At 54.2% G+C, this 26,264-nt stretch overlaps 1 protein-coding gene across 4 annotated transcripts in view; it reads left to right on the forward strand.

The window, feature by feature from the left end:
- Window positions 1-26,264, forward strand: part of GNAI2 (G protein subunit alpha i2) — a 206,036-nt gene that overhangs the window by 149,118 nt on the left and 30,654 nt on the right. For all 4 annotated transcript variants that reach the window (XM_005289345.5, XM_005289346.5, XM_065551406.1 and 1 more), the window contains exon 5: window positions 17,685-17,813. In XM_005289345.5, coding sequence (XP_005289402.1) covers window positions 17,685-17,813 — 129 coding nt within the window. The remainder of the gene's footprint in view (window positions 1-17,684; window positions 17,814-26,264) is intronic.

The raw sequence follows: 26,264 nt of genomic DNA on the forward strand, positions 1-26,264 counted from the left end.
ATTCTCCCTGTAATGGAAAGGGAGAAACAGAAAATACTAGATAAAGCTAGGATTAAAGTCTTTCCATTTCATTTCTTTCTATCTGTGACACCCCCCTCCTTCCCCCCCCCCCCAACTATTCCAGCTTAAACAGAGCCCTGCATTTAGTCAGGATCATTCCCAGTATTAACCCTTCTTTTGCTCAGTCAACATCACATGGTTAAGCTCTTAAAGGCCATGTCTACACTAGCACTTACATCAGCAAAACTTTTCTCGCTCAGAGGTATGAAAAAAACACCCCCATGAGCAACATAAATTTTGCCAGCATAAGTGCTCGTGTGCCCAGCACTGTGTTGACAGGAGATGCTCTCCCGCTGACACAGCTACCGCCAGTCATTGAGCTGGTTTTATTATGTTGACAGGAGAGCTCTCTCCCATCAACATAGCGTGGCTACACGAGTGCTCTTACAGCGGCACACCTGTATCTGTGCAGCTGTGCTGCTGTCGGCTTGTAAGTGTAGACCTGGCCTAAGTCTTGTAAATTACACCCCTCAAGGAGGGACTTATTTCTCTGCTGTTGTCTTTACCCTTAACAATGGGCAAGATAGGAGGAGAGGAATCCCAAAAGGATTGGATGTCTGTCTGGTAGATAAGGATTTTCCTGGAAGGGATCTAAGCCCTCCAGATTCAGGGCTACGGCAGCCTGTAGCTTATGAGGGAATAGGAAGAAACTTTTTTGGGGGGAGGGTATCTCATAATAGTCACTTCAGATTTTTTTACTTACCAAGGTTGTGGTGGATTCTCCATCACTTGCCATTTTTCAATCATGATTGGATTCTTTCTACAAGATTTATTCAAACGAATAATTCAGGAAAGTCTTGTGGCCCGTGTTATACAGTAGCTCAAACTAGATGATCGTGGGTTGTCACTGGGCACAAAGTGAGCATTCAGACATCTGATCTCTTGTGATTTGGAGAGAACCTACCTTTTCTCAATCCAGCCACATGGGACTTGTGGAGCAAAATGCCTGTTGGTTTGTATCCATCTGATGTCTCCTGTCTAACACTCAGGTTGGAAGTTTCTTGGGGCAAGGCCCATCTTTTTGTTGTATGTTTGTACAGCGCCTGGCACTGTGGGTGTGGTTCCTAGGTGCTACAATAATATGAATAATAAATAACAGCAGCAGCATACTGGGCAGAGCTGGGCCCAAGGGGGATAGGAAGCTGAAAGCTTCAGTTGAAGGCTTGGGTTGCAAAAGGCACTAAAAGGAAGAAATGTCTGTCATGCCTACGAGGCACCAGGATAACCACAGGTGTTGGGAAATCCAACCGACAGCCTGGAACCTCAGTGCCTTGGTTCTGGCATGTGACATCATTTCAGCCTCATCCTGTATCTGGCAAGACATGGCCAGCTTCTGCATTGAAACATATTTGAGGCTTCACTTCCAGGACGAATGGCCAGGAGGCAAAAAAGCCATGGATCTGAAGGGGAAATGGGGGTTATAGCGAGAACTTGCTTAGACCAGGAGACACTGGGAGTGTCGGAGAGGGAAATGTTTCAAAGTACAACTACGGTTTATGAGTGGAAGTACCCCACGGCCCAGTTCAGGGATTCTTGTGCATTATAGAAGGTCAGTTGCAGAGTCTGTTCTGTAATTTCTTGGTTTGTGCTACAGCAGTGTTCACTAGCAAAAACACAGTGCGATATATAGGGGAGATCCGGAGAGGCAGGTTTTAGATGTGGTATTAGCTATGTCTTCGGTGACTTGGCATAGCACCATTTACGTACATTTATGTGGGGTAGTACTGTACCACACTGCTAGAGCCTCAGAGTTGGGTATCTAACGGTCTAGAGTAGGCAGGAACTTGGGGTTGGATCTTTTCCCCTGTTGCTAATGAGTTTAACAGGCACTTATACAGGACAACGATGGGCAGCAGTATAAAACTCCAAGATGGAAGTATGCAGGTGGTGTTTGTGCAGTGTATAAAGCAAAGCTCCCTTTGTTGATATGATAGAGTAGCTCTCGGTGGTCTGCCTGCTTTGTTCTGGGAGCCTTCAAATGGCTCACAGGTGAAGGCTCATCACACTGATGTGTCTAATCAGATTTGTTTCATATTCCTTATTACTTGCACATGTGGGGGTTCTTCTTCGAGTGATTGTTCACGTCCATTACACATTAGGTGTACGCGCGCCGCGTGCACGGACGTCGGAAACTTTTCCCCTTAGCGGCTCCCGTCGGGCCGGCAGGGCCCCCTCCTTCCCGCCAGAGCGGCGCCCCGCTCCAGGGTATATATATCCCTGCCGACCCGACCCCTCCAGTTCCTTCTTACCGTCCGTGGCGGCGTTGGAACAACTCTGTCTCTCGTCTGAGAGTGTCCCTTAGCGATAGTCATTAGTGTTACTTAGCAGTTATCAGTTAGTTTATAGTAGTGTTGAGCCAGTAGTTAACAGCTCATTAGAGTACTTAAAGTTCCTGCCGTGGTTGGTTGTTCAGCCCCGGCACGGGCCCTGGGCGGCGGGGTATGCCACACGCCTAAGGCTTCAAGGCTTGTGCCACGTGCCGTAGGCCTATGCCATTGAGCGACCCCCACGCCTCGTGTCTCCCTTGCCTGGGGGAAGCTCACCAGAAAGAGCGCTGCAAGATCTGCAAGGCCTTTAAGCCCAGAACTAAAAAAGAGAGGGACTTTCGCCTTAAGCAACTGCTCATGGAGACGGCGTTACAGCCCTCCACTTCGACGGCACCGTCTGCCTCCGTGCGGAGCGCCCCGGCATCGGTGCGGGAACCGGCACCGGCGGGTCACCCGAAGCCCGCGGCACCGACCCAGCGGGGAAATGCACGACGCCGATCGTCTTCGCCGGCGAAAGCGAAGGGCCAGTCTAAGGCCCGAGGACGCTCCCCGCACAAGAGGCCGGCACCGGTAAAGACCTCGAGTGCCCCTAAGGCCGATACGGCCCCAACACGGACCCCGGTAGTGGCTCCGGCGCCGAAAGGCCCGTCGAGCCCCGGGATGGGCGCGTCGAGTGAGGATGAAGGGCTAGAGGAGCTCGTGGAACAGCCCTCCACTCCGGACACGTTTGAGGCAGCTAAGGACCTCATCGCGTTGTCCGTCGAGGCCCCGGCACGCGCTGAGGGCACTCCGCCGATGCTGCCGCGTAGAGGCAAGCCGGCGATGTTGCGCCCATCACGGTCGCCGTCTCGGCACCGCTCCAGGAACCGGTCCCGGTCGAGCTCCGCCTCGGTGGACTCCCGGTTGCCCTCGGCGCAGGAAGCACCGCAGCAGTCGGGCTTCAACAAGCGGTCGGCACCGACTCAGCAACCGAGCACGAGTTGGCACCGCGAAGCGTCGGCGGTTCGTTACCCAAGGCCGACCAGTCGTAGCCGTTCTCGGTCCCGCGATCACCGGTACCGTTCCAGGTCGGCGAGGCGCTATTCCAGGTCCTGGTCGCGGAGGCGCTACTCCCCAAAACCGGACCGGCACCATCCTACGGCTCCACCGTGGCGTTCCAGGTCACCGTCCGTGGTCTCGGGGACTGACTCAGACCGATACGGCGGGTATGCCCATAGGTCACGGGCCAGCAGGGACTACGGTCAGTCCCAATGGGGCCAACCGAGCCAATGGCCATTCTGGACACCATGGGCCTACCACCAGCAAGGACCCCCATCGAGGGCCTCGAGATCCGGGCCATCCGGGCACCGATCCCGCTCCCCGCGGCACCGCCCGCCATCGTATAGGGAGGCAACGGTTTCTAGACCGCCGGAGCGGGAAGGAGTGGACTCGGCACCGAGTACGGTGCCGTCCCAATCCCACGCTGCGGGTCAGGCCGCAGAGGAACAACTGGCTGATGCCGGATTGCTGGACAATGAGGATGGTCAGAAGGCCCCGACCTCTTCCTCCTCGCCAGACGAGGCGGTAGCGGGCACACTGGTGTCCGGCCCTCCCCCGATCAACCATCGGGCACACCAAGACCTGCTTCGCCGGGTAGCCCTCAATCTGGGCTTGCAAGCGGAGGAGACTGTAGAGCAGGACGACCCCATGGTCGATATCCTGAGCCCAGAGGGCCCCTCCAGAGTCGCTCTCCCGATTATACGGACAGTACAGTCCAACTATAAGACGGTGTGGCAAACACCGGCCTCTAGTGCGCCAACTGCAAAAGGCGTAGAGAGGAAATACTTCGCCCCATCTAGAGGGTTTGACTTCTTCTTTCTACACCCGTCCCCCTGTTCGCTGGTGGTCTCGGCAGTCAACGAAAAAGAGCGGCATGGCCAGCAAGCTCCTGCCCCCAAAGGCAAGGAAGCTAAGAGATTGGACTTATTCGGGAGGAAAGTCTATTCATCTGGGGGCCTTCAACTGAGGATCGCCAATCAGCAGGCGATTCTAAACAGGCACAATTTTAACTCGTGGGCATCAGTTGCCAAGTTTAAGGCCTCCCTCCCCCCTGACGCGCATCAGGAGTTCACGGCCCTGGTGGATGAGGGAATGGCAGTGGCCAAGACCTCATTGCAGGCCACACTAGACTCAGCCGACGCGGTGGCTAGAACAATTGCGTCGGGAGTCGTGATGAGGCGTTCGGCGTGGTTACAGGCTTCAGGTCTCCCGCCAGAGGTACAGACCACGCTGCAGGACCTCCCGTTTGAAGGTTCGGACTTGTTTTCCGACCAGAAGGACGCCAGGCTACATAGCCTTAAGGACTCACGAGCGACCCTTAAGTCGTTGGGTATGCACACTCCGGTAACGCAGCGTAAGCCCTTTAAACCCCAGCCACCGCAAAGGCAATACCACCCTCGCCCCCGACACGAGCCGTACCGCCGTCGAGGCAGGGATAACAGGCGGAGACGTAACAATACGCCTAACCAGGGCCAGAGTCACGGCCAGGGCAAGCCGCAGCCAGGGAATAAACCAGGCTTTTGAAGCTACGCCCGAGGACAGCGTACCATATCCCATACCGGATCCTCCTCTGTGTTTCAAAGACCGCCTGTCCCATTTCTACCGGGCATGGTCGCGCATAACATCGGACCGATGGGTCCTGCGCACAGTGAAGGCGGGCTATACCCTCCATTTTTCCTCGCCCCCTCCCTGCCATCCCCCTTCCCCGTCCCTCTTCAGGGACCCTTCTCACGAGCAACTTCTCACGCAGGAGGTTCAGACCCTTCTCGCTGCTGTAGCAGTAGAAGAGGTCCCAACAGACCTGAGGGGAAAAGGATTCTACTCCAGATACTTCCTGATCCCCAAGGCAAAAGGAGGCCTCCGTCCTATTTTGGACCTGCGCGAGCTAAACAAGTTTCTGATCAAAGCTCGCTTCCGTATGGTCTCCCTGGGAACTATTATCCCATCCCTGGATCCGGGGGATTGGTATGCTGCCCTCGATATGAAAGATGCCTATTTTCACATCGCAATCAATCCGGCCCACAGGCGATTCCTGCGCTTCATGGTCGACCAGCGCCACTTCCAATTTACGGTCCTGCCCTTCGGCCTGGCGTCAGCACCACGAGTGTTCACGAAATGCATGTCCGTGGTGGCAGCCTTCCTTCGAAAGAGAAGGATGCGTGTGTTCCCGTACCTGGACGATTGGCTACTCGCGGGCAGGTCGGAGGCCGAGGTCCAATCTCACGTGAAGCTGGCCTTGCAGACGTTCGACAAGCTCGGCCTCCGGGTCAATGTGCCCAAGTCCACGTTAGTCCCCACACAGAGGCTGGACTTCATAGGTGCAACCCTGGACTCGGTAACCGCGCAAGCGAGCCTACCAGAGGCACGGTTCATGTCAATTCACAGAGCCGTAAGCTCGGTCCAAAAGTTCCCCACGACAACGGCAAGGTGTTGCATGCAGCTTCTGGGACATATGGCAGCTTGCACACACGTGGTCAGACATGCCCGCCTGAGGCTCCGACCTTTACAGTTGTGGTTCGCCCACACGCATCGCCCCAACAGAGACCCATTGGATCAAGTAGTCACGATCCCAAACCAGGTGCTCAGCTCGCTACGCTGGTGGCTCGATCGCCAACAGGTATGCGAAGGGATCCCCTTTGCTGCCCCACAGCCCACTCTGACGTTGGTAACAGATGCATCGGACCTGGGCTGGGGGGCGCACCTGGGGGAACTGCGGACCCAAGGGTTGTGGTCCAGAGAAGACAAGCTGCTTCACATCAATCTGAAGGAGCTAAGAGCGGTTCGCCTCGCCTGTCAGACCTTCCGCGCCACCATAAAGGGTCACAGTGTGGCAGTCCTGACGGACAACACTACCGCCATGTTCAATATAAACAAGCAGGGCGGGTCCCGGTCTTCTCCCCTCTGTCACGAAGCACTCCAATTATGGAACTTCTGTATAGCCCATGCGATACACCTCATCGCGACCTATCTTCCGGGAATTCAAAACGGCTTAGCAGACCGCCTCAGCCGCTCCTACCGAATGCACGAATGGATGTTGAAGCGAGACGTCCTGCATTCGATCTTCCGGAGGTGGGGCTTTCCCCGGGTGGATCTATTCGCCACCACGGACAACAGCCAATGCCCTCAGTTCTGCTCGTTCCAGAACCTCAGCCGGGGATCATTAGCAGATGCCTTCATGATCCCATGGGGAGGGAGCCTGAGATACGCCTTCCCTCCGTTCCCACTCATACACAAGGTTCTCCTCAAGACCCGCAGGGACAGGGCGACGATCATACTCATCGCCCCGGCCTGGCCACGCCAGCATTGGTTCACGTCCCTGCTGGAACTGTCCATAGCCGATCCAATCACCCTCCCCCTCCATCGCGACCTAGTCACGCAAGACGAAGGTCGCCTACTCCACCCGAACCTGTCTTCGCTACATCTCATGGCATGGTATCTCTCTGGCTGAATGATGCAGAACACAGGTGCTCTCACCAAGTTCAGCAAATCCTCCTTAATAGTAGGAAGCCCTCTACAAGAGCGACCTACCTGGCAAAATGGAAAAGGTTCTCCCACTGGTGTGAGCCACAACGCATACAGCCTTTACAAGCCTCAGTTCCGTCTATCTTGGACTACCTACTGCACCTCAAGAATCAAGGGCTTGCGCCCGCCTCAATTAGAGTTCACTTAGCCGCTATTTCGGCTTTCCATCCGGAAGAGTTGGGAGTGTCAGTGTTCTCCAACCCCACGGTGGCCCGATTCCTCAAGGGGCTGGAAAGGGTGTTCCCCTACTCGCGCCCGCCTGTCCCGGCGTGGAGTCTGAACCTAGTCCTAACAAGACTCATGAGTCCTCCCTTTGAGCCCCTAGCCACTTGCTCCCTCACACACCTCTCGTGGAAGGTGGCGTTTCTCGTGGCCATCACATCGGCCAGGAGGGTATCGGAATTGAGGGCCCTCTCTTCGGAACCACCCTATACAGTGTTCCATAAAGATAAGGTGCAACTGAGGCCGCACCCCAAATTCCTCCCAAAGGTGGTATCAGTTTCACATGGGGCAGGACATTTGCCTACCGGTGTTTTTCCCTAAACCCCATACGGACCCTCACCAACGCAGCCTACATACCCTGGATGTCCGAAGGGCGTTGGCATTTTACCTGGAACGGACCAGGTCGTTCCGCAGAACACCCCAGCTGTTCATTGCGATTGTGGAACGTATGAAAGGCTTGCCTATCTCAACACAGCGCTTGTCGGCATGGATTGTGCATTGTATACGCACCTGTTATGAGCTCGCCAATGTTCCGGCCCCGGAGATCCGGGCCCACTCGACTAGAGCCCAAGCGTCCTCTACGGCCTTCTTGGCACAGGTCCCTATCCAGGAGATCTGCAAGGCAGCCACCTGGTCGTCCATACATACGTTCACAGCCCACTACGCGATCCATCATCAGACCAGAGAGGACGCAATGGTCGGTCGGGCTGTGCTACAGTCAGTTGTACCTTGACTCCTACCCACCTCCAATGGTAAGCTTGGGAATCACCTAATGTGTAATGGACGTGAACAATCACTCGAAGAACAACAGTTACAGAAGGTAAGTAACCGTTCTTTTCCTTAGCAGCGCGATGCATTTCTGTGCTGCTCTTGGGCCTGTTAGCACAGGGCCACGAATCCAGGGACTAGCTGTATTATCAAAGGGACAGGGTTCAAACCAAAATGGATTCCGTTCCTCTAGACAGCCCTTGGAAGACCCCGTCTGGAATCAAGTGTGTGCAGTCAGAGGGGGAAGGTAGCACTGTCACTGTGTGCAAGATGCACGCTGGATCCCAACCAGGGTGTTGGGTGCGGTACCGGTCGCTGTTGCATTGCCCAGGCATGGGGCAGCAAAGCTGATAATGCCCCTGAAGGATCTTGATGGTGAGTTACAGTCTTACTAGCAAAGAGGAGAAGGAAAGCAGGTGTCCCAGGTGGTGAGGGGGGTTGGTAGAGACCAGTCATTTCTCTCTGGTGATGGGTTTGAGGACACAATTTTCTAGCCTTTTCAATGGCCTCAATCCAAATGAATGCCTTGCTCTGCTCCAGGCCTGGTGAGGTAGGGCAGTATCAGCTCTCTTTTACACATGGGAAACTGTGGCTTTCCCAAGGTCAGGCAGAGAATCTGTGGCAGAAGCGGGAACTGACCCCACACAGTGTTTTCACCATCGGATTATCTTTCCTTCCTAAACATGGGCTTGCCCAGAACCACTTCGTGCTACGAGTAAAAGCCCACTGGAGAATCCATTCCCGGGGGGTGCAATGGGGTGCAATGGGAGAAATGAGTTCCAGAAGCTCAGCTCCAATTCTGGCAGATGAGGGAAATAGAAGGGACTGTCTAGGCAGGAAGGTTAAAACGGGGTCCCAGCTATCAGCTTGTTGTGACGTTGGGCAGCTTCCGATGTTGTCTTAACTGAACACACGTGTGGTGGCCACTCTGATTATTAGCATCACCAGGGCCTATCTCTACACAGTTTGTGATTCATGATCTAGGGCTTGTTCTAAAATTGTTGTGAATGTGACTGTCAAATTCTGGCTCCAACAAATAAGTACCCACACCAGAGGCTATGGGTCGGGGGCTAGATGGAGTAATGACCAAGGCCAGGTCTACACTATGGTGTCTGCCGGCAGAGCTATGCCAGGCAGGGTGTGAAACAGTCCAACCATCATAGCTGTGCCAGCGGAAGGCCCTAGTGGAGATGCAGCTTTGCTGTCAGGACTGTGCTTTCACCAGTGGAGCTTGATTTGCTCGTGGGGGTTGGTTTCACTATCCAGGGACAAAGTGCAGCTTTCCCCAGTGCAGCTGTGCCCACACTAGGAGCGTTGCCAGTATAGCTGTACTGGTAAAGCACGGCTAGTATGTGTATAGCCAAGACAGCCTGAGCTGTGGGGCACAGCAAGCGATTTAGCTCTGCAAATAAGCCACCTTAATCGTCTTTGTTTTCCCAGGGCTTGTTGTTTGCACAGAGCTAATAGGACAGTGACAATAAGCCAGTATCTCTTTGCATCCAGCGATAAGCACAGGGCAAAGGCTGTGTTTCTTTGCATGATCTTGCATAAGCTTTTCTCAGCCGAGCAGGAGTCCAGGAGCCCTCCGCCCTTCCTTGCTTTGTTGTGCTGGTGTTACGTAGAAAGGCTGCCTGGCCCACGGCAGGGAACTTGTAGCTGTGCAGGAAGGAACTCAGTAATGCTCATGATAATGGAACCTCTCCATGGGAGGGCTGCAATCAAAACAAAGTGGCAGGCACAGTGTGTGCTGGCCGTGCCCAGACAGTCCCGCACGTGTGTGGGCTCCCTCAGACTCCCCTTCCAGCTGCCAGCATCGCAGAAAAAGCTCAGTTCCTGCCAGGAGCAGCTAAGAGACGCTAAAGATCCCCATGGTGAGGGAACTGCATTGATCATCCCGAATAAAGTCTTCAAATCTGGATGTGGCCGTAGTGTCAGGATTGATTCTTTGGTTATTGATTTGTATTGCCAGGGGTAGGAAGGATGGGCTAGTGGGTAGGGTATGGCACTGAGACTGGGGTTTGATTCCTCGCTGTGCCACAGGCTTCCTGGGTGACCATGGGTTTGTCTACCCTGGGGAAGGGTGGCTGGGATAGCTTATCCTGATTCCCCAAACAAAATAAGCCATAAGCCCTCTTTCACCAGTGTAACTGTCTGCATGAGAGCCTTTGTCAATACTGAAATGTCACCCTCCCTGCAAGCAACATAGCTCTACCGACAATGTTTTCTAGTGTAAATGTGGCTTAATTCTCCCCAGTCTCAGCTCCATGTCTGTACAGTGGGGATAACACCACTGCCTTGCCCACAGGTGTGGAGGGGTGGTAAAATCCATAGATGACTGAGTCTCACAGGTACTATGGAGATAAGGCCCAGAACAGTAAGGCTGCGGGTTTCACAGAAGTCATGCAGCGGTCAGTGTGCCTGGCCCTCGGGCAGCTCAGGCAGCCCCTGCGCCTGTTGCACTGGCCGCTGCTGGACCAGTCTCGGGCCACCCTCCCCCAGCCCCCAGCAGCTGAGTTTGGGTGTGGGAGGGGGCAGGGGGTTGGGGCATGGGATGGGTGAGGTAGGCTCTGGGCAGCACTTACCGGGGGGCTCCCCGGTAGCGGCGACATCCCCCTTGCTCAGTTGCTAGGCGGGGGTGTGGCCAAGCAGCTCTGACCGCTACCTTCGCCCAGAGTGCTGGCTTCACAGCTCCCATTGGCTGGGAACCACGGCCAATAGGAGCTGCAGAGGCAGTGCACAGAGCTGCCTGGCCATGCCTCCGCCTAGCAGGTGAGCGAGGGGGATGTCGCTGCTTCCGGGGAGCCCCCCAGGTAAGCGCTGCCCAGCGCCCACCTGACCCTGTCCCATGCCCCAATCCCCTGACCCCTCGCACACCCAAACTCTGCTGCTGCTGGGGGGGAGGTGCAGAGCCAGGTAGGGAGCCTGCCAGCCCCCCAGCACCAGCGGGGGTCCCAGGCTGCGCGCTGCCACCCAGCCCCTTGCCCCCAAGTTTTAGTCAGGGGTATATAGTAAAAGTCATGGACAGGTCACGGGCTCAGGGTTACTGCCCATGACCTGTCTGTGACTTTTACTAAAAATACCCATGACTAAAACTTAGCCTTACATATAAGTAACTGGATGGTGTAGAGTCCCAGCCAAGATCGGGACTCACAGTGCTAGGTACTGTATGTACATGTACTAGCTGGGATCAGTGAGCGCTGTATGCCTAACTCCCTTAGATACCTTTAACTTCCAGACAACAAGAGACTGTCCATGCCTCCAAGAGTTACCAGTGAAATAGACGAGCCAAAGGCTGGGAGACCGGGACAACCTTTTCCGCCCCCTCCCTCCCTGGTGGTCGCTACTGCTCTGCCTGCCACTTGAGAGCTTCAGCCTTTGGGAGGGACACTGGATCTCCCCAGCACCCATCCCCCTCACTGGAGGGTTGCCCTAGCATAGACGCTGATTCTGTGGGTGTTCCGGAGCTCAAGCACTTGGAGCACCGCTGTTTGGCGGTTGGGGGAGGGTGGAGAGCAGTGGGCAGAAGCCATGGGGGGGGGGGGGGGAGGGTTGGAGCAGGGTGGGAAGAGCCGGAGTGAGGGTGGGGCCTCGGGGGTGGAGTGGAGGCAGGGTCTTGAGGGAAAGGACGGAGCGGTGTGGGAAGAGGTGGAGCGAGGGCAGGGCCTCAGGGGAAGGGGCAGAGTGGGGTGGGACCTTGGAGCGGAGTCGGGGTGGAGCATCCCCTGGGAGGGAAATATAAAATTTGGTGCCTATGTGCCCTAGTCTTTAGGGTGTTGGTAGAGTTGCAAGCCCTCTAATAGGCATCCCCTGGGGGTCTCCAGGAAGGGGCGATGTCAACAGATTACAAGACCCTGCTCTCTGGAGCCGCCATGTATCTAGGCTGCCGCTGCCTTGGCAGCACTTAACTTCCACTTGTTAAGTGGGGAAAGTGCTGCACCCTCGGCCCCCTTCCCCAGCAGGGCTTTTGGGCTGCATTGCCCCTAGCACGGAGCTGCCTCCAGCACTGTCCACACAGCGGTTAGTTCCCCTGTGGCTGGCTGAGCTGCAGCATTCCTTGCATCACTTTCCCCTTTGTCGTGGTGTTGGGGCTCTAACACAGGGCACATGAGGATAACTCGCCTTGCCAAGGATGCTGGGACACCCTGTGGCCCTGGAACTAGTGAATCTTTACTGCGAGTGCAAAGCAGCAGCCGTCAGGAGAGACTTGGGCTGCCACAAGCTTTACTCTGAGTTCAGGCCTTGTCATCTCAGCGGCCCAGGCTAGTGCACTGTTTGTTTGTTTGTGTAGCACCAAGCAGCGGGTGGCTGGAAATGAAGCTTGTTGGCCCTCCAGCCAGCTAAGGAATCTCTTCAGGGACTCAGCGAGTCAAGGACACTCAGCAGGTGGGAAAAGGGAGTTTCTGATCTCTAACCCGATGTGGCACATCCTATCCCAGCCAAGCCAGGAATCCTCATGAGCGCCTGGTCCCTAGTGGGAGAGGAAGACGGGGAAAGGGGGAGGTGTACGAAAGGCCACAATAGCAGTTCAGCTTGTGCAGCCCCAGCCCTGCCCCTGGCTTTTGCTTCCTGTTTTTGTATTGTGAGGCTTAGAGTTTCCGGCTGTTTTTGAGCAGCCAGCTCATTTGCATGGTGCGGTCAGGCCTTTCTTTTTAAAGAAGAGTGAGCATGTTGGAGCCATGCCCTTGTAGTGGGGTGAAGCTCCGGCTTTGGGCAGGGCCTGCATCCCCTCCTGCAGGGATCTCTGGGGCTAGGAGGGTGCAGAGAACACGCAGTGTCTTCCTGCAGGCGCACCTGCTCACTGGACTGAAGATCAGAAGAAATCTGGGGGCCAGATGCACAGCTGGTGTAAATCAACATCCCTTTATGGTCTTCGCTGCTCAGCCACTAGCCAGTGCCACTGGCTCCCTACCTGGCACTGGTATTTCAGGCTCCCCTTTGATCCCTTGGCTCTCCCTCTCGCATTAAGTGTGTTCCCCTGGTGGCTCTGTGGCCAGTCCCCTCCCATTCGTACACAGGTGCTCTATCCCACAATGACCATGGCGTGCTCACCACCAGGAGCCCGGGGAGTGGAGCAGCTCACGTGGAGGCCAGGTGCATGCACAGCAAAGAGCTGGTGGCTACTGCATGGTCCAGCCAGCTTCAGGGTAGGGGCCTGTGTTGGAGGTTAGTGTTCCAGTCTTTGGTCCCTACCAGAGGTCTAGCTTTAAATGTAGTTTCCGGCACACTCCAGACCTGAGGCTTGGACACCTTGAGTTTTCTCTGAGATGAGTGTGTCCAGCACCTGCCAGCTTTCCCATGCGTGTCCTGGAGCATGTGCCTCTGGCAGAGTGAGGGATGGACAGCATGGCTGAGCCTCACCTATGCACATCCCACTTGCCTGCAGCGCTCTCTTGGGAGCAATGCCCAGAAGGCCTCAGTAGGCAGACTTGCGCTGCCTGCAAATGTTTGCAGGTGACAGGATCTCCTTGGGCCATGCTGCAGCTGATCAGGAGGCGAGGCCTTTCACATGCTCCTTGGTGTGGGCCCAAACTTGGGACTTGTCCCTGCTTCACTGCAGGCTAATCTCTGCTGGGAGCACAACCCTATCTTGCCATGCGAGCTGCGGCTTCCATTCCCCAGCTCTTGAAGAGCAGGCTTTAAAAACTCCCAAGGAAGGGAAATGGATGTTAATTAGCACAGCGGGAAGGTGAGGAGCTCTCCTGCGGGATAGGTGTCGCTCTGTGATTTCCCCAGGGGCATCTGTACACTGTGTAAGTTACCATGTAATAACTGCGCTGGGGATTCACCTGCCATTCCCCAGCCCGGTCCCCTTTGTTCTCTGTGATGGAGGGGAATCTGTCATCTCAAAGCTTAGCTCTCACCAGATTAGGGTGCTGCAAATCCCCTGATTAGCATGGTTCTAATTTGCTTAAAGGACGCTTGTTTGTAATAACCCAATTAAGCAACTGATCTGGGGCAACATAAACTCTCGCTGACCTCCCAGGCAGTGTCGTGGGTAGGATTCCTGTGCCTGCGACACTGAATGTTCAAAGGTGCTGCTGTGCTCTGATACTGCTTTTGTAGACTGCTTCCTAGACTGAGTCCACAGTAACTGTCAGTGCTACCTAGAGCTCAGACTTGTCTCCAACAGCTTTGAAGCACAGAGAAAGGACTGGCCCTGAAGTTTGCTTGGCAGATGAGTTCTGTAGATACTTGATGCCAGACTGCTGGAGCTGGTGGTCACAGTAGAAGTACGTAAGGTCGGAGTGTAGATGTGCAGGCTTGATCCTGCTGGGGGCTCTGATTTATGCACCACACCCATCCGGAACCTTTGCTTTAAAACCCCACGGTGCCAGTTTCCTGAGCTGAGACAGCATGCCTGCCTCTCCCTCATCACCTCCTCTGGGACTACCAGGGCTTCCTGTGTGTTTGACAGGGCTACAGCTCCAGGTGTAATCTGCTATCCTATCTGTGAGATGTCCTGGACTAATGCCATTTTCATCAGTCATTGTACAAGTCTCAGCTGAGGGGGAAAGCGTTGAGCTAGGTTTCTGTCACGGACTGCTCCCTCTACTGGAAAGATCAGGACTCTAAAGAGTGACTTACACTAAATCTAGCAGCCAACACTTGATCGGGATCCCTAAAATGTCGCCAGTGGTGCACTGTATCGCTCTTCCCTGTAATTCAGAGGGTTTGTCTGCACTGCAGTTGGGTGGTGAGATTGCAGCACGTGTAGACATGCCGACGCTAGCTTTGATCTAGCCATCACAAGTAACAGTGAGGCTACAGCTTTATGGGCTCGCCTCGCTCACCCAAACCCCTCTACATCCTCGAGTGGCCCCTGCCTTTCACTACTATTGTTACTCGAGCTAGCTTTGCTGTAGCTCAGAGGTTCTCATGCTGTGCTCTATTCTCCATTCAGGAGGTCCGTGGATAGTTCCCTCTAAGGTGCGCACCTGCGTGGCCAGACATGAGAGAATGAAGGGCCACCCACCTATTTAGTGGAGCCGTGCAGGTGTGGTTCCACTAATTAGGTGCCTGGACCCTGGAGAAAGAGGCACATGTAAGGTGAGGTGGTGGCCTTGGGGGGGAATAGGTGGTAGGTGGGAGGGGGCAGTGGGGTGAGAAGAGGGGGTGGGCGGAATTTGGGACATGCAGGGCTGTGGTGGCCAGAGAAAGAGGTGACTTTCCCCAGCTCCAGGGCTGCAGCTGCTGGGGAGAGACAGCCCTCCTTCCCAGCCCCAGCTTGGGGGCTGCCCTGGTGGGGGAGGGAGGGCACATCCATTGCATTAGAAAGGTAAGATTACTGACATTAAAATATGAGTTGTGTGCTTTTATTTGTAGAACAAAAAAAGTTTTTTGGTTGTTTTTATATATAGTGCTTTTATCCAAAGCACTTTACAATAGTTAGCTAACGGTACAAACAACATTTGGAAAGATCATTAAATGGTCTGCCGAGATCCTCAGCAATTTTCAACTGGTCCGCGAAAAAAAAGTTTGAGAACCACTGCTCTAGCTAGATCAGAGCTAGCATGGATCTGTCTACATATGCTGCAGCCACACCTCCCGTTGTGGTGTAGGTGTCCCCAGAGGTGCAGCCTGAGTGGGCTGTAGGCCCCAGCATGGAACGCTCTGCCTTGATCTGAGCAGCCTAGACGCAGGGCGTGCCGGTACATGTGGATTCAGCACCCCACATCTTTATTGTTGGGGGGTGGGGGGTGGGAATTATGTTTAGTTAAGGACTTAGTCCTGGGGGGAGCTTTGAATTGCACCAGGAGCGGTAAAGGATCGTCATGCTCTTGGTGTTTTGGGGGAAGCCACTCTTTGCCTCTCGTCAGTCCTTCTCCCGGGTCCTCAAACAGGCCCTTGCCCAAATGTGCTGCATGCAGTGAAGGCCCTGAGAACTCCATCCCTGGGCCCACCAGTGAGGGCTGCATGCTAGAGGCAGAAGGGGTAGGGAGTATTTGCTGATCATCCCCAGCTGACAATGGAGGCAGAGTTGCCCCATCAGGGTATTTCTGCCTGGACTGCAGCACTGCCGCCCCGGCATCTCCCTCTTCCTCACAGGATGGAGGGGTTTGTGTTTTTGACTATAAATGGCGCATAGCCATCAATTGTTTCCGCTCTCTGTGTGGTTTGTTGCCATAGTGATGAATACTTTCCTTTCTCCGTTTTTTCCTGAGAGCAGCACCGTATCAATGCAGCTCCGTACCTGTGATTAGCTCAGAATGGGGTGGGGGAAAACAGCACTGCCCTGAGCACGAGACAGGATCTGCTCCCTCAGAAAAGCTCCAGTTATACGCAAGCACCGCACTTCACCCAGTCGGGAGCAAGGAAATCGATAAGGGTGGCGGATACATGCTGCAAAGCAGCATAACACAGTAATGGGGCACAAGACCCCCCACCCTTATGGGGCTTGTTTTCTGAATGATGCAGCCCTGGCCCTTGGTTTGATTGTACCAGCCTCACTATTTCAATAGCTCAGAAGGCCTCTGATAGGTTTCAATGGGGAGCAAAATCCTTTAGCTAGTGCAGATGACTCCCACTAGTGAAAGTACAGAGTAAAAATGCAGGGGGAGCCATAGTTCAGCCTACACATGCAGCCCCCAGCCTGCCTGGACTACACATCCCAGCATGCAGTGTTCCACCTTGATTGAGGAGCCTGCTACGCTGCATGCTGGGACATGCTACAGGCTGAGGACCGACTGGCTGAGCAGCAGTTCCCCAGAAAAGGACCTGGGGATTACAGTGGACGAGAACCTAGATATGAGTCAGCAGTGGGCCCTTGTTGCCAAGAAGGCTAACGGCATAGTGGGCTGCATTAGTAGGGGCATTGCCAGCAGATCAAGGGAAGTGATTATTCCCCTCTATTTGGTACTAGTGAGGCCACATCTGGAGTATTGCGTCCAGTTTTGGGTCCCCCACTACAGAAGGGATGTGGACAAATTGGAATCCAGTGGAGAGCAACGAAAATGATGAGGGGGCTGGGGCACGACTTATGAGGAGAAGCTGAGGGAACTGGGCTTGTTTAGTCTGCAGAAGAGAAGAGTGAGGGGGAATTTGATAGCAGCCTTCAACTACCTGAAGCGGGGTTCCAAAGAGGATGGAGATCAGCTGTTCTCAGTGGTGGCTGATGACAGAACAAGGAGCAATGGTCTCAAGTTGCAGTGGTGGAGGTCTAGGTTGGATATTAGGAAACACTATTTCACAAGGAGGGTGATGAAGCACTGGACTGGATTACCTAGGGAAGTGGTGGAATCTCCATCCTTAGAGGTTTTTAAGGCCGAGCTTGACAAATCCTGGCTGGGATGATTTAGTTGGTGTTGGTCCTGCTTTGAGCAGGAGGTTGGACTAGATGACCTCCTGAGGTCTCTTCCAACCCATATCTCTATGATTCTATGTAGTTTCCATGGGCCATGGCTCCATATGGAGGATGAAGTGCAGCTGGGGTCCCTTTCTCACATGATTCCCCACCCGCAGTGTGTTTCTGTTTGGGCTGGAGCCCCAGCCCAAACACTAGGGAACGATCCAGCTTGCTGGAATCTCTGCCGGCCTCTTTCCCCTACTCACTGGCCAGGAGATAGGTGTGAAGGGGACTTTATTTAACAAACATGGAAATGTTCCCTGGGCAGCTTTACTCCCATTGTCCTGCCATGCCAGTGGGTCTGAGTCCCTCTGGAACCAACGCTGCGGTGTGGCCCACTTTCCTGTTTTCCCCCAAAGCACCCGGTCTGTGCAGTAGCCGGGAAGGCAGAGCCCTGAGACCGCACCAAGCCACGTCCCTTGGCTTGCCTTGCTGACGCAGCTTCCTTTGTGTTCTCTCTGCAGCTACCTGAATGACCTGGAGAGGATAGCTAGAGGGGATTACATTCCAACCCAGCAGGATGTGCTGAGGACCAGGGTGAAGACCACGGGCATTGTAGAGACTCACTTCACGTTTAAGGACCTGCATTTCAAGTAAGTGGGAGCTGCAAGACATGCCGGCCCCTTCGTTTCACCTCTCCTGGTGTCACTTGGGCTTATCCCGTTCAGCCTTAGCTTTCCTTAGGGAGACAGGAACCTGTCCTGCCAGCAAAGCAATTCTCAGTGTGGCGCACCTGCAAATGTCTTGGTTTTTAAGAAGATGATGCAGCCTCCGGGTCTGAGCATGCGGTGCCCTATCTTGATCCTTGTGGACTTGGGCCAATGTGGGCTGTTGCATGCTGGGACCTGCAGTCCTTACGGGGGTCAGGCCTGAGATGGAGTACAGCTTTAATTAGCTTCCTTGTGCCAAAGATAGGGGCAGGCTGCCTGCAAGAATAAGTCTACACTGCACACTAAGCCCGGGCTCCAACTTGGGTTTGAGCCCAAGCCCTCCTTCCAGGCACACACAAATCAGTCTGACCCTGCTAGGAGGTGGGTCAGAGCCCGAGTCCTGTCATTTTGCAGTGTGGTCGTGGCTCAAGCCGCAGCCCTGAGTCAGAAGGGCCAGGTAGTGCAGCGTGGATGTGTTAGCACAATGCAGTGTGGACACTCGAGCACGGGCTTGGAAACACTGAGTGCATAAGCCGGGTCCCTCAAACCCAGGTTTAGTGTGCTGTTGTACCATAGGCGCTGACAGTTTGGACCGTGGTGTCTAAACGTGTCTGTAGCTGAATCCTTGCCCAGCCTAACATTCGGCCTGCTAGGAGCTAGGCTCGACTCGGCAACGCTGACTCTCACTGAGGAGTTCAGCCGGCCTGTGAGGACGTCTTCTCCATTCGTGTCCTGCTGCAGCTGGCAGCCAGGCTGGAAAGTGAGGAGACGCGTTGATCCCTCTCCCAGGGAGGGAGCTTGTAATGTTGCCGTAGCCACAGTGGTGCAGTTAAGATCAGAACCAAGCCCTGTCCCCATTTCCAGCTCCTGCCATGTAACCTGGGCACCTGTTGGATTAGCTAATCAATGCTCCTGCTGTGCTGGCGGGGGGGAGGCCAGGCTCAGCTTGGGGATGTGGCTCAGGTGACCCCCGGCCAAAATAATTATTGGAATAAAGAGCTACACTCCATTGACCTCATCAGAGCTGGGCCTGGGCTGCAGCTGGTACCTGGCTTCTATCCTGGGCTCTGCCACTAGCCTACTAGGTGACCATGGCAGGTCACTTCACCCCTCCGTGCTTCAATTTCCCCATGTGTAAATTGGGAATAATACCTGGTGGGCGGGGTCAAGATTTAATTCCCTATTTAGAGTACTTTGAGATTCTCTGATTGACGGTGCTAGAGAAGGACAGTGTAGCTAGCCATGTGTTAGTGTCACTGGCGTACAGAAGAAATAGCATAGTGGAAACACACTGAACTATTCTGCCCTCCTAAATGTCTGTCTCCGTTTGCTCACCCAGGCGCATGGTGTCTCGCGGGCAAATGAGTAGAAATCTGTTTCATCTCAGCCTAGGCCACGCATTGCAGAATCTTCCTAGAAGTTAGCACAGCTGTCTTTTCAGAGCTGGAATAGCCAGGGGGCTGCTGGTCAGGAGTGGGGAGCTTTGGCAGAGTTGTGGTGAGGGGTATCCCAGATCTGGAGTGGTGGGGGGGGCTGCAGGTCAGGAGTGGGGAGCTTTGGCGGAGCGGGGCATTGGCAAAGGGGTGTGAGAGCTGCGGGCAGGAATGGGGGAGCGTGTCTATACAGTGCACTTACTCTCTCTTTACTTTTACAAGTACCAGACTGACCCGCAGGATACAGGTAGAAATAAGCATTGGCTTCCCACCTGTTGATACTGTATCATTCAGCTTTTAAATTTGTAGCTCCCTTAACCAAATTTCTTCCCATTCCAAGAGGCTGCAGTGCGGCTAATCCCCCTAGCGCTATGTGAGCATTAACTGGGAGGGAGGGAGGGATGCAGCTGCCAGCATGACAGCAGGGCTGAGGGTGGCTACCTTAGCTCTTCACTAGTACTGCAACAAGACTAGAAGGTTTGGGGGCCAGATGGCAACGCCCTGACTCCTGTTGTTCAACATACCACAGAGGCACTCGCAGGTCTCTGGAACATGCAGGAAAACTAAACTTGCCACTGGAATAAAACTCTGTAATCAGTCAAGAAGCTCCGGAGATGGATCTGTTGCTTCAGAGACTGCCCTGTCCCTGTGATCTCGCCAGGCTGCAGCCCAGCCTCCCGCTCCCTGTGCACGATAAAATTGTGCTTTCCAAATGCCAGCCCCCAAATAGTACTGCACATGGAGTGGGAAGAGAACATGCTGAATGCACATGTCGGCACTAAGAATGTGACACATCAGACCTACTGGGTGCTGAGTGTAGCAGGTTTCCAGCTGATGCCTATGTACTCCTGGACCGTGCTGCTACAGAACCAGCTTGCTGCCGTCTGGGCACGCTCAGCCTGACAGCACCATGCACCCAGCTTTGGCTGGGACTACTGTAGTTCGTCACATGAATGTAGCTGGAAAGGATCATGCACCCTCTTGGTTCACATCACGCCCAGACTAGGCCTGCCATTTGGTATCTAGCTGGGTTTATAGCTCCCCTCACCATAGTATCTGAATGCCTCACGCTCTGTAAAGTGTTTCTCCTTCTAAGACACCTGTTGGATGGGGAAGTGCCACCCCTGGTTCCACTGAGGTAGAGAGAGTCTAAATGACTTGCCTGGGGTCACCCAGGCAGTCTGTGGCAGAGCAGAAGATGGAACCCATGTCTCTGGTGTCCCAGGGAGGTGCCCTAACCACTGGGCCATTCTTCCTGTCTATGACCATAGAAATTAGAGAATGGAAAGAGTAATAAAATCAACTGGTCTGTCCCTTTGGCACAGGTCCTAGTCCCTGTCCCCTCCCCCTCACTCCTGGGCTGCAACTGTAGTCAGACCATGGCTGTTAAAGATGGAGCATGTTTATATTTTGTTGTTTCACCCAGGGACTTCAGCCCGCCAGCAGGGTTGTGGCTTTGTAATGCATTTTATTTAGCTAAGCGTGTCACATCTGAGCCCGTATGGTCACTGCTGCTGCTGGCGACACCTCTTAGCAAATTTTATTGGGGTGACTTTAAAAACTGATTAATGGGATGATCACTCTCAACAAATAGCAAAATCCTGAGCTGCCAGACATTGGGTTACTGTTCATCCAGGGGACGATGAAATTGAATCGAATGAGATTACACTAACTTGAAAAGGTGAGAACCTGAATCAGCATAAACAAGTTTAGTGCCCCCCTTTGCTTCCCATCAGGAGATGGAAGCAGCAAAGTCCCTTTCATTGTAGCCACCTGCACCATGGTGGTTACTGGGGATTGAGCCTGGACTTTGATCCCCAGCAGCAGAAACCTATATGGGGTGATTGAACGGTGTGCGCTCCCCTTCCCTTTAGCTGGGAGTGTGGTGCGAGCTCGTATCTTCACGGGGACCAGTGAGGAGATGGAGGGTGAGCACCCCTGCTGAGCCAGTGGTATTACCAAAGTGTCCCTCTCAATAGGACGGAATAGTCACCTCGGTGACTTAAGGCTGGTTGGTCCCTGCTGATGAGTTACATCAGCACAGCTGCATCTCCTGTGTGTGGAAAAATTCACACTTCGGAGAGAAACCGTGAAGCTGACCTAAGCCCCAGTGTAGACAGCGCTAGGTCTACAGAAGAATGCTTCCGTCAACCTGGCTACCGCATCTTCGGGAGGCAATGGGAGAACCCCTCCCGTCAGTGTAGTGTCTAGACTGACGCTCTGCAGCGGTTAAAGTGTAGACATAGTCTAAGTCCCTCTGACGCTCCTTCTGTCTGAAGTGCCAGCTTGTCTGTGTCTCAGAGCTAGTTTACAAAGGTCTTGAGTCACTGATGGCAGCGATAGTGTACCCAGCGCTCCAGTGGCCACAGGCATTTTGGGCATCTTCTCTGAGCAGAGTTTGACTATACCATGCTTAAAATGCCAGTGGCTTTCTGGTGCCCTATGCCCCAGTGGGAGCAATGCAGGGAGACGGAGGTGTTGGGCGAGAGAGCTAGTGGAGTGGTGCCCATGTATTGCAGTCCTGTGGGATCCCAGCTCAGCTGTGGAAAAAGGGGCTTCAGCCTACCTGGGAATCTGGTTCCTCCACTCTGAGTCACTTACCTATATACTCGTCTGTCTGGGAATGGATCTGGCCTTCAGGGTATTTAGTGGTGTGTGACATTGCACTAAAGAAAAGCTCTGGAGTCTGTAGATTGGATTTTCAGTTGCCTTGTGCTTTTAGGGTCATCCTCCTTCAGAAAAGTCTGCCCAATAACTTTGTGGGCGATGTTCATGCACTTCAGCCACTTTCAGGCTTTCTTGCTTGCTCAGGAGTAGGGTAGACCCAAAAATGTAGGCCCTTCTTAAAATAATTGGGGTTTTGTAGAAAAAGTCTTCAAGAATCTAAATGTCTGCTTCATTGTTTTTTAGATCCTCTGAGATCAATATGTCAGATTTAAGGAAGATGCAGATTGTTAGAGACTCAGACAAAATACAGAGATGTAGGGGGGAATTGCAAACTATCTGTTTGAGCTTGTCTATAGCTGTGACACTGAGTACCTGTGTCACAGCTGAAGAGCTCTGTGTAGCTCAGAAGCTTGTCTCTTTCACCAGCAAAATGTGGTTCAACTGAAGACATTACCTCATCCACCTTTGTCTTACTAGTGAGAATTAGTCACCCAGCTTGAGTCATGGACCAGCCTTTGATGCACAGGTGGAGTTCCGAGAGGGGAGATGGTGTACAGCCAAGAAAGTAAACCAGATGTTCCGCCTCCAAAAAACAGCATGGGGCAGGTGAACTAAGGTTGCCCAATATGAAGGAGCTCAATCCATGTGGCATGGTGGTGGCTTTGAGCTTTTATGGAGTTCAAGAACATTAAGTTAAAAAAATACCTGGCTATAATTTCTTCCCAGCCTCCTCGCCCCCACTGAAATGTAGAGAAACATGATGAATATTTCAAAATACTTACTTTTGGCTAGGTAAAAAGAGCTGCTGGGGATTGCCAGGGCATGGCCCCAGTCCAGGGGGCTACCACAGTGCCATACTGGAGACCCCCCCAGCAGGAGAGCTCTGGGAGGAATGGGAATACAACGCACACTGCAGGTGTGGTGTGTGCTGCCAAAGGTGGAGCAGCTTTTCAGTGAGTGCATTAGGGCACCCTAATTATTTCACACCCCGTCTTCTGGCCAGGCCCTGCATGTTTACACGTTCCTGGGATGCTGGGTTTCCTCTCTCTGATTGTCTCTGAGCTGGAATTCCTCGGTCTGCTTCATAGCATTGTTGAACAGATTGCTCAGCCTATTGGAAAAGGCCCATCTCAGCAGGCCGCACACCCCTGCTAGCGGCATGGAAGTGGGCCAGGAGGAGGATCTAGATTTCAGTTGTAATGAAATTCTTGCTGGCTGATTAGAGAGAAGCCCGTTAACTCTAATGTTCCCTGTTCCATGCTCCTATTCCAGAGCTAGCCATTCATTGCTGGTGCTGCACCAGGAGCCTTTTCACATGGGCTGGTTCGGGGTTCTTCCTTCTCAAGGGTTTGGGCTGGTTATAGACCTAATGGCCAGGAGCGACCATTCTGACCATCTGGTCTGACCTTCTGCTTCACGCAGGCCAGAGCACACAAAGGAATCGAATGTGCTAAAGTGACTTTACCGCCCTGACTGTATCTAGGGAACAGAGCCAAACAGCCCGAGTGAACCCTGTCCAGAAGGAGAACATGCAGTGAGAGCGCTGTGCTCCTGAAAGGGGTGACCGCTTCACAGTGACCATTCGCAACAGCAGTAGAGTCCAGCCCCAGCTGATCACAAAGAACCATGGGCCATCAACCAAGGTGTGGGGCTGGAAACGGAGTCTACTTCTGTCCCCAGCTCTGCACCTCAGTTTCCCCATCCACACAGCATGGAAAATCATATTTACAGGGCCCATTGTTTGTAAAGTGCCCTGAGTTCTGTGGATGCAATGTAAATCTGAAGCGTTATTTGTGATAGCAACACATTGCTGGAATATCCCAGAGCTAGTTCTTCCTTCAGCAGGCAGGGAGGGTTGTAAAACTGCAGCAGCTGAATGGCTTCACTCCTCCCCCACTTCCCCTTTCTCTCTCTCTCCCTCCCACACCTCCCCAACTCTTTGTGCAAGTTTGTGCACTGCAATTATTTCCTGGCCAGTGTGCAAATCCACAGACGATGTGAGTAAATCCATTCCAACAGCAAACTGTTGGTGCTCCACCACTTCCATACAGAAGGCCTAACCACCCCGCTCCATTTTTCCAGGGGCCCCGTGCATGATCGCCCAGGTTAACAGCAGCCACGCCTGATCCTACCCAACAGCTGTTAGGTGGCCCCCGTGCAATAGATTTACCATGTGAATATTCCTCTCTTTTATCACTTATGTTCTTTTGCCATCAGGGGCAGTGTTGAAGAAGCTAGAAATGTTTGTGAGAGAAACAAAGTCGTATTTGATGGTTTAGTGTCTGTGATCATATTCAAGGGGTAGCCTGTTCTTCTTCGAGTGATTGTTCACGTCCATTACACATTAGGTGTGTGCGCGCCGCGTGCACGGACGTCGGAAACTTTTTCCCTTAGCGGCTCCCGTCGGGTCGGCAGGGCCCCCTCCTTCCCGCCAGAGCGGCGCCCCGCTCCAGGGTATATATATATCCCTGCCGACCCGACCCCTCCAGTTCCTTCTTACCATCCGTGGCGGCGTTGGAACAACTCTGTCTCTCGTCTGAGAGTGTCCCTTAGCATAGTCATTAGTGTTATTTAGCAAACAGTTATCAGTTATTTAGTAGTAGTGTTGAGCTTAGTAGTTAACAGCTCATTAGGTACTTAAAGTTCCTGCTGTGGTTGCTTGGTCAACCCCGGCACCGGCCCTGGGCGGCGGGGCATGCCGCACGCCCAAGGCTTCAAGGCTTGTGCCACGTGCCGTAAGCCTATGCCATTGAGCGACCCCCACGACTCGTGTCTCCGCTGCCTGGGGGAAGCTCACCAGAAAGAGCGCTGCAAGATCTGCAAGGCCTTTAAGCCCAGAACTAAGAAAGAAAGAGACTTTCGCCTCAAGCAGCTGCTCATGGAGACGGCGTTGCAGCCCTCCACTTCGGAGGCACCGTCTGCCTCGGTGCGGAGCGCCCCGGTATCGGTGCGGGAACCGGCGCCGGCGGGTCACCCGAAGCCCACGGCACCGACCCAACGGGGGCATGTACGACACCAGTTGTCTTCGCCGGCAAAATCGAAGGGCCAACCCAAGGCCCGAGGACGCTCCCCGCATAAGAAGGCGGCGCCGGTGAAGACCTCGAGTGCGCCTAAGGCCGGCACGGCCCCAGCACAGACCCCCGTAGTGGCTCCGGCGCCGAAAGGCCCATCGAGCCCCGGGATAGGCGCGTCGAGTGAAGATGAAGGGCTGGAGGAGCCCTCCACTCTGGACACATTTGAGGCAGCTAAGGACCTCATTGCATTGTCCGTTGAGGCCCCTCCACAAACTGAGGATGCTCCGCCGAAGCTGCCACACAGAGGCAAGCCGGCAATGGTGCACCCATCACGGTCACCATCTCGGCACCGTTCAAGGCACCGGTCCTGGTCAAGCTCCGCCTCGGTGGACTCCCGGTTGCCCTCAGCGCAGAAAGCACCGCAGCAGTCGGGCTTCAACAAGCGGTCGGCACTGACTCAGCAACCAAGCACGAGTCGGCACCGCGAGGCGTCGGCGGTACGTTACCCGAGACCGACCAGCCGTTCCCGGTCCCGCGATCACCGGTACCGATCCAGGTCCAGGTCGACGAGACGCTGCTCCAGGTCCTGGTCGCGGAGGCGCTACTCCCCAAACCCGGACCGGCACCGTCCTACGGCTCCGCCGTGGCCTTCCAGGTCACCGTCCGTGGTGTCGGAGACTGACTCGGGCCGGTACGGCGGGTATGCCCATAGGGCGCAGGCTAGCAGGGATCACGAAGCCTGTGGCCATCCCCAGTGGGGCCAACCGAGCCAATGGCCGTTCTGGACACCCTGGGCCTACCATCAACAAGGGCCCCCATCTAGGACCTCGAGATCCGGGCCATCAGGGTACCGATCCCGCTCCCCGCGGTACCGCCCGCCATCTCATAAGGAGGCAACGGTCTCTAGACCGCAGGAGCGGGAGGGAGTGGACTCGGCACCGAGCACGGTACCGTCCCAGTCCCACACCATGGGTCAGGCCCCAGAGGAGCAACCGGTCGACGCCGGGTTGCAGGAAGATGAGGATGGGCAGAAGGCCCCGACCTCTTCCTCCTCGCCGGACGAGGCAGTAGCGGGCACGACAGTGTCTGGCCCTCCCCTGATTGACCATCGGGCGCACCAAGACCTGCTTCGCCGGGTAGCCCTGTGACGTTATTGATATAATCTGGGACCATATAGATCATTGTTGCAACCAAGGTCCTGTAGTGGCACGCAAATCTTGTATAAAGGGGGTCAAATGGGGTGTCTAAGACAAGGTTATGGTTTACTGGTTATGATTATG

Source organism: Chrysemys picta, chromosome 7, assembly GCF_011386835.1.
Source record: "Chrysemys picta bellii isolate R12L10 chromosome 7, ASM1138683v2, whole genome shotgun sequence".
NCBI classification, from domain to species: Eukaryota; Metazoa; Chordata; order Testudines; family Emydidae; genus Chrysemys; species Chrysemys picta.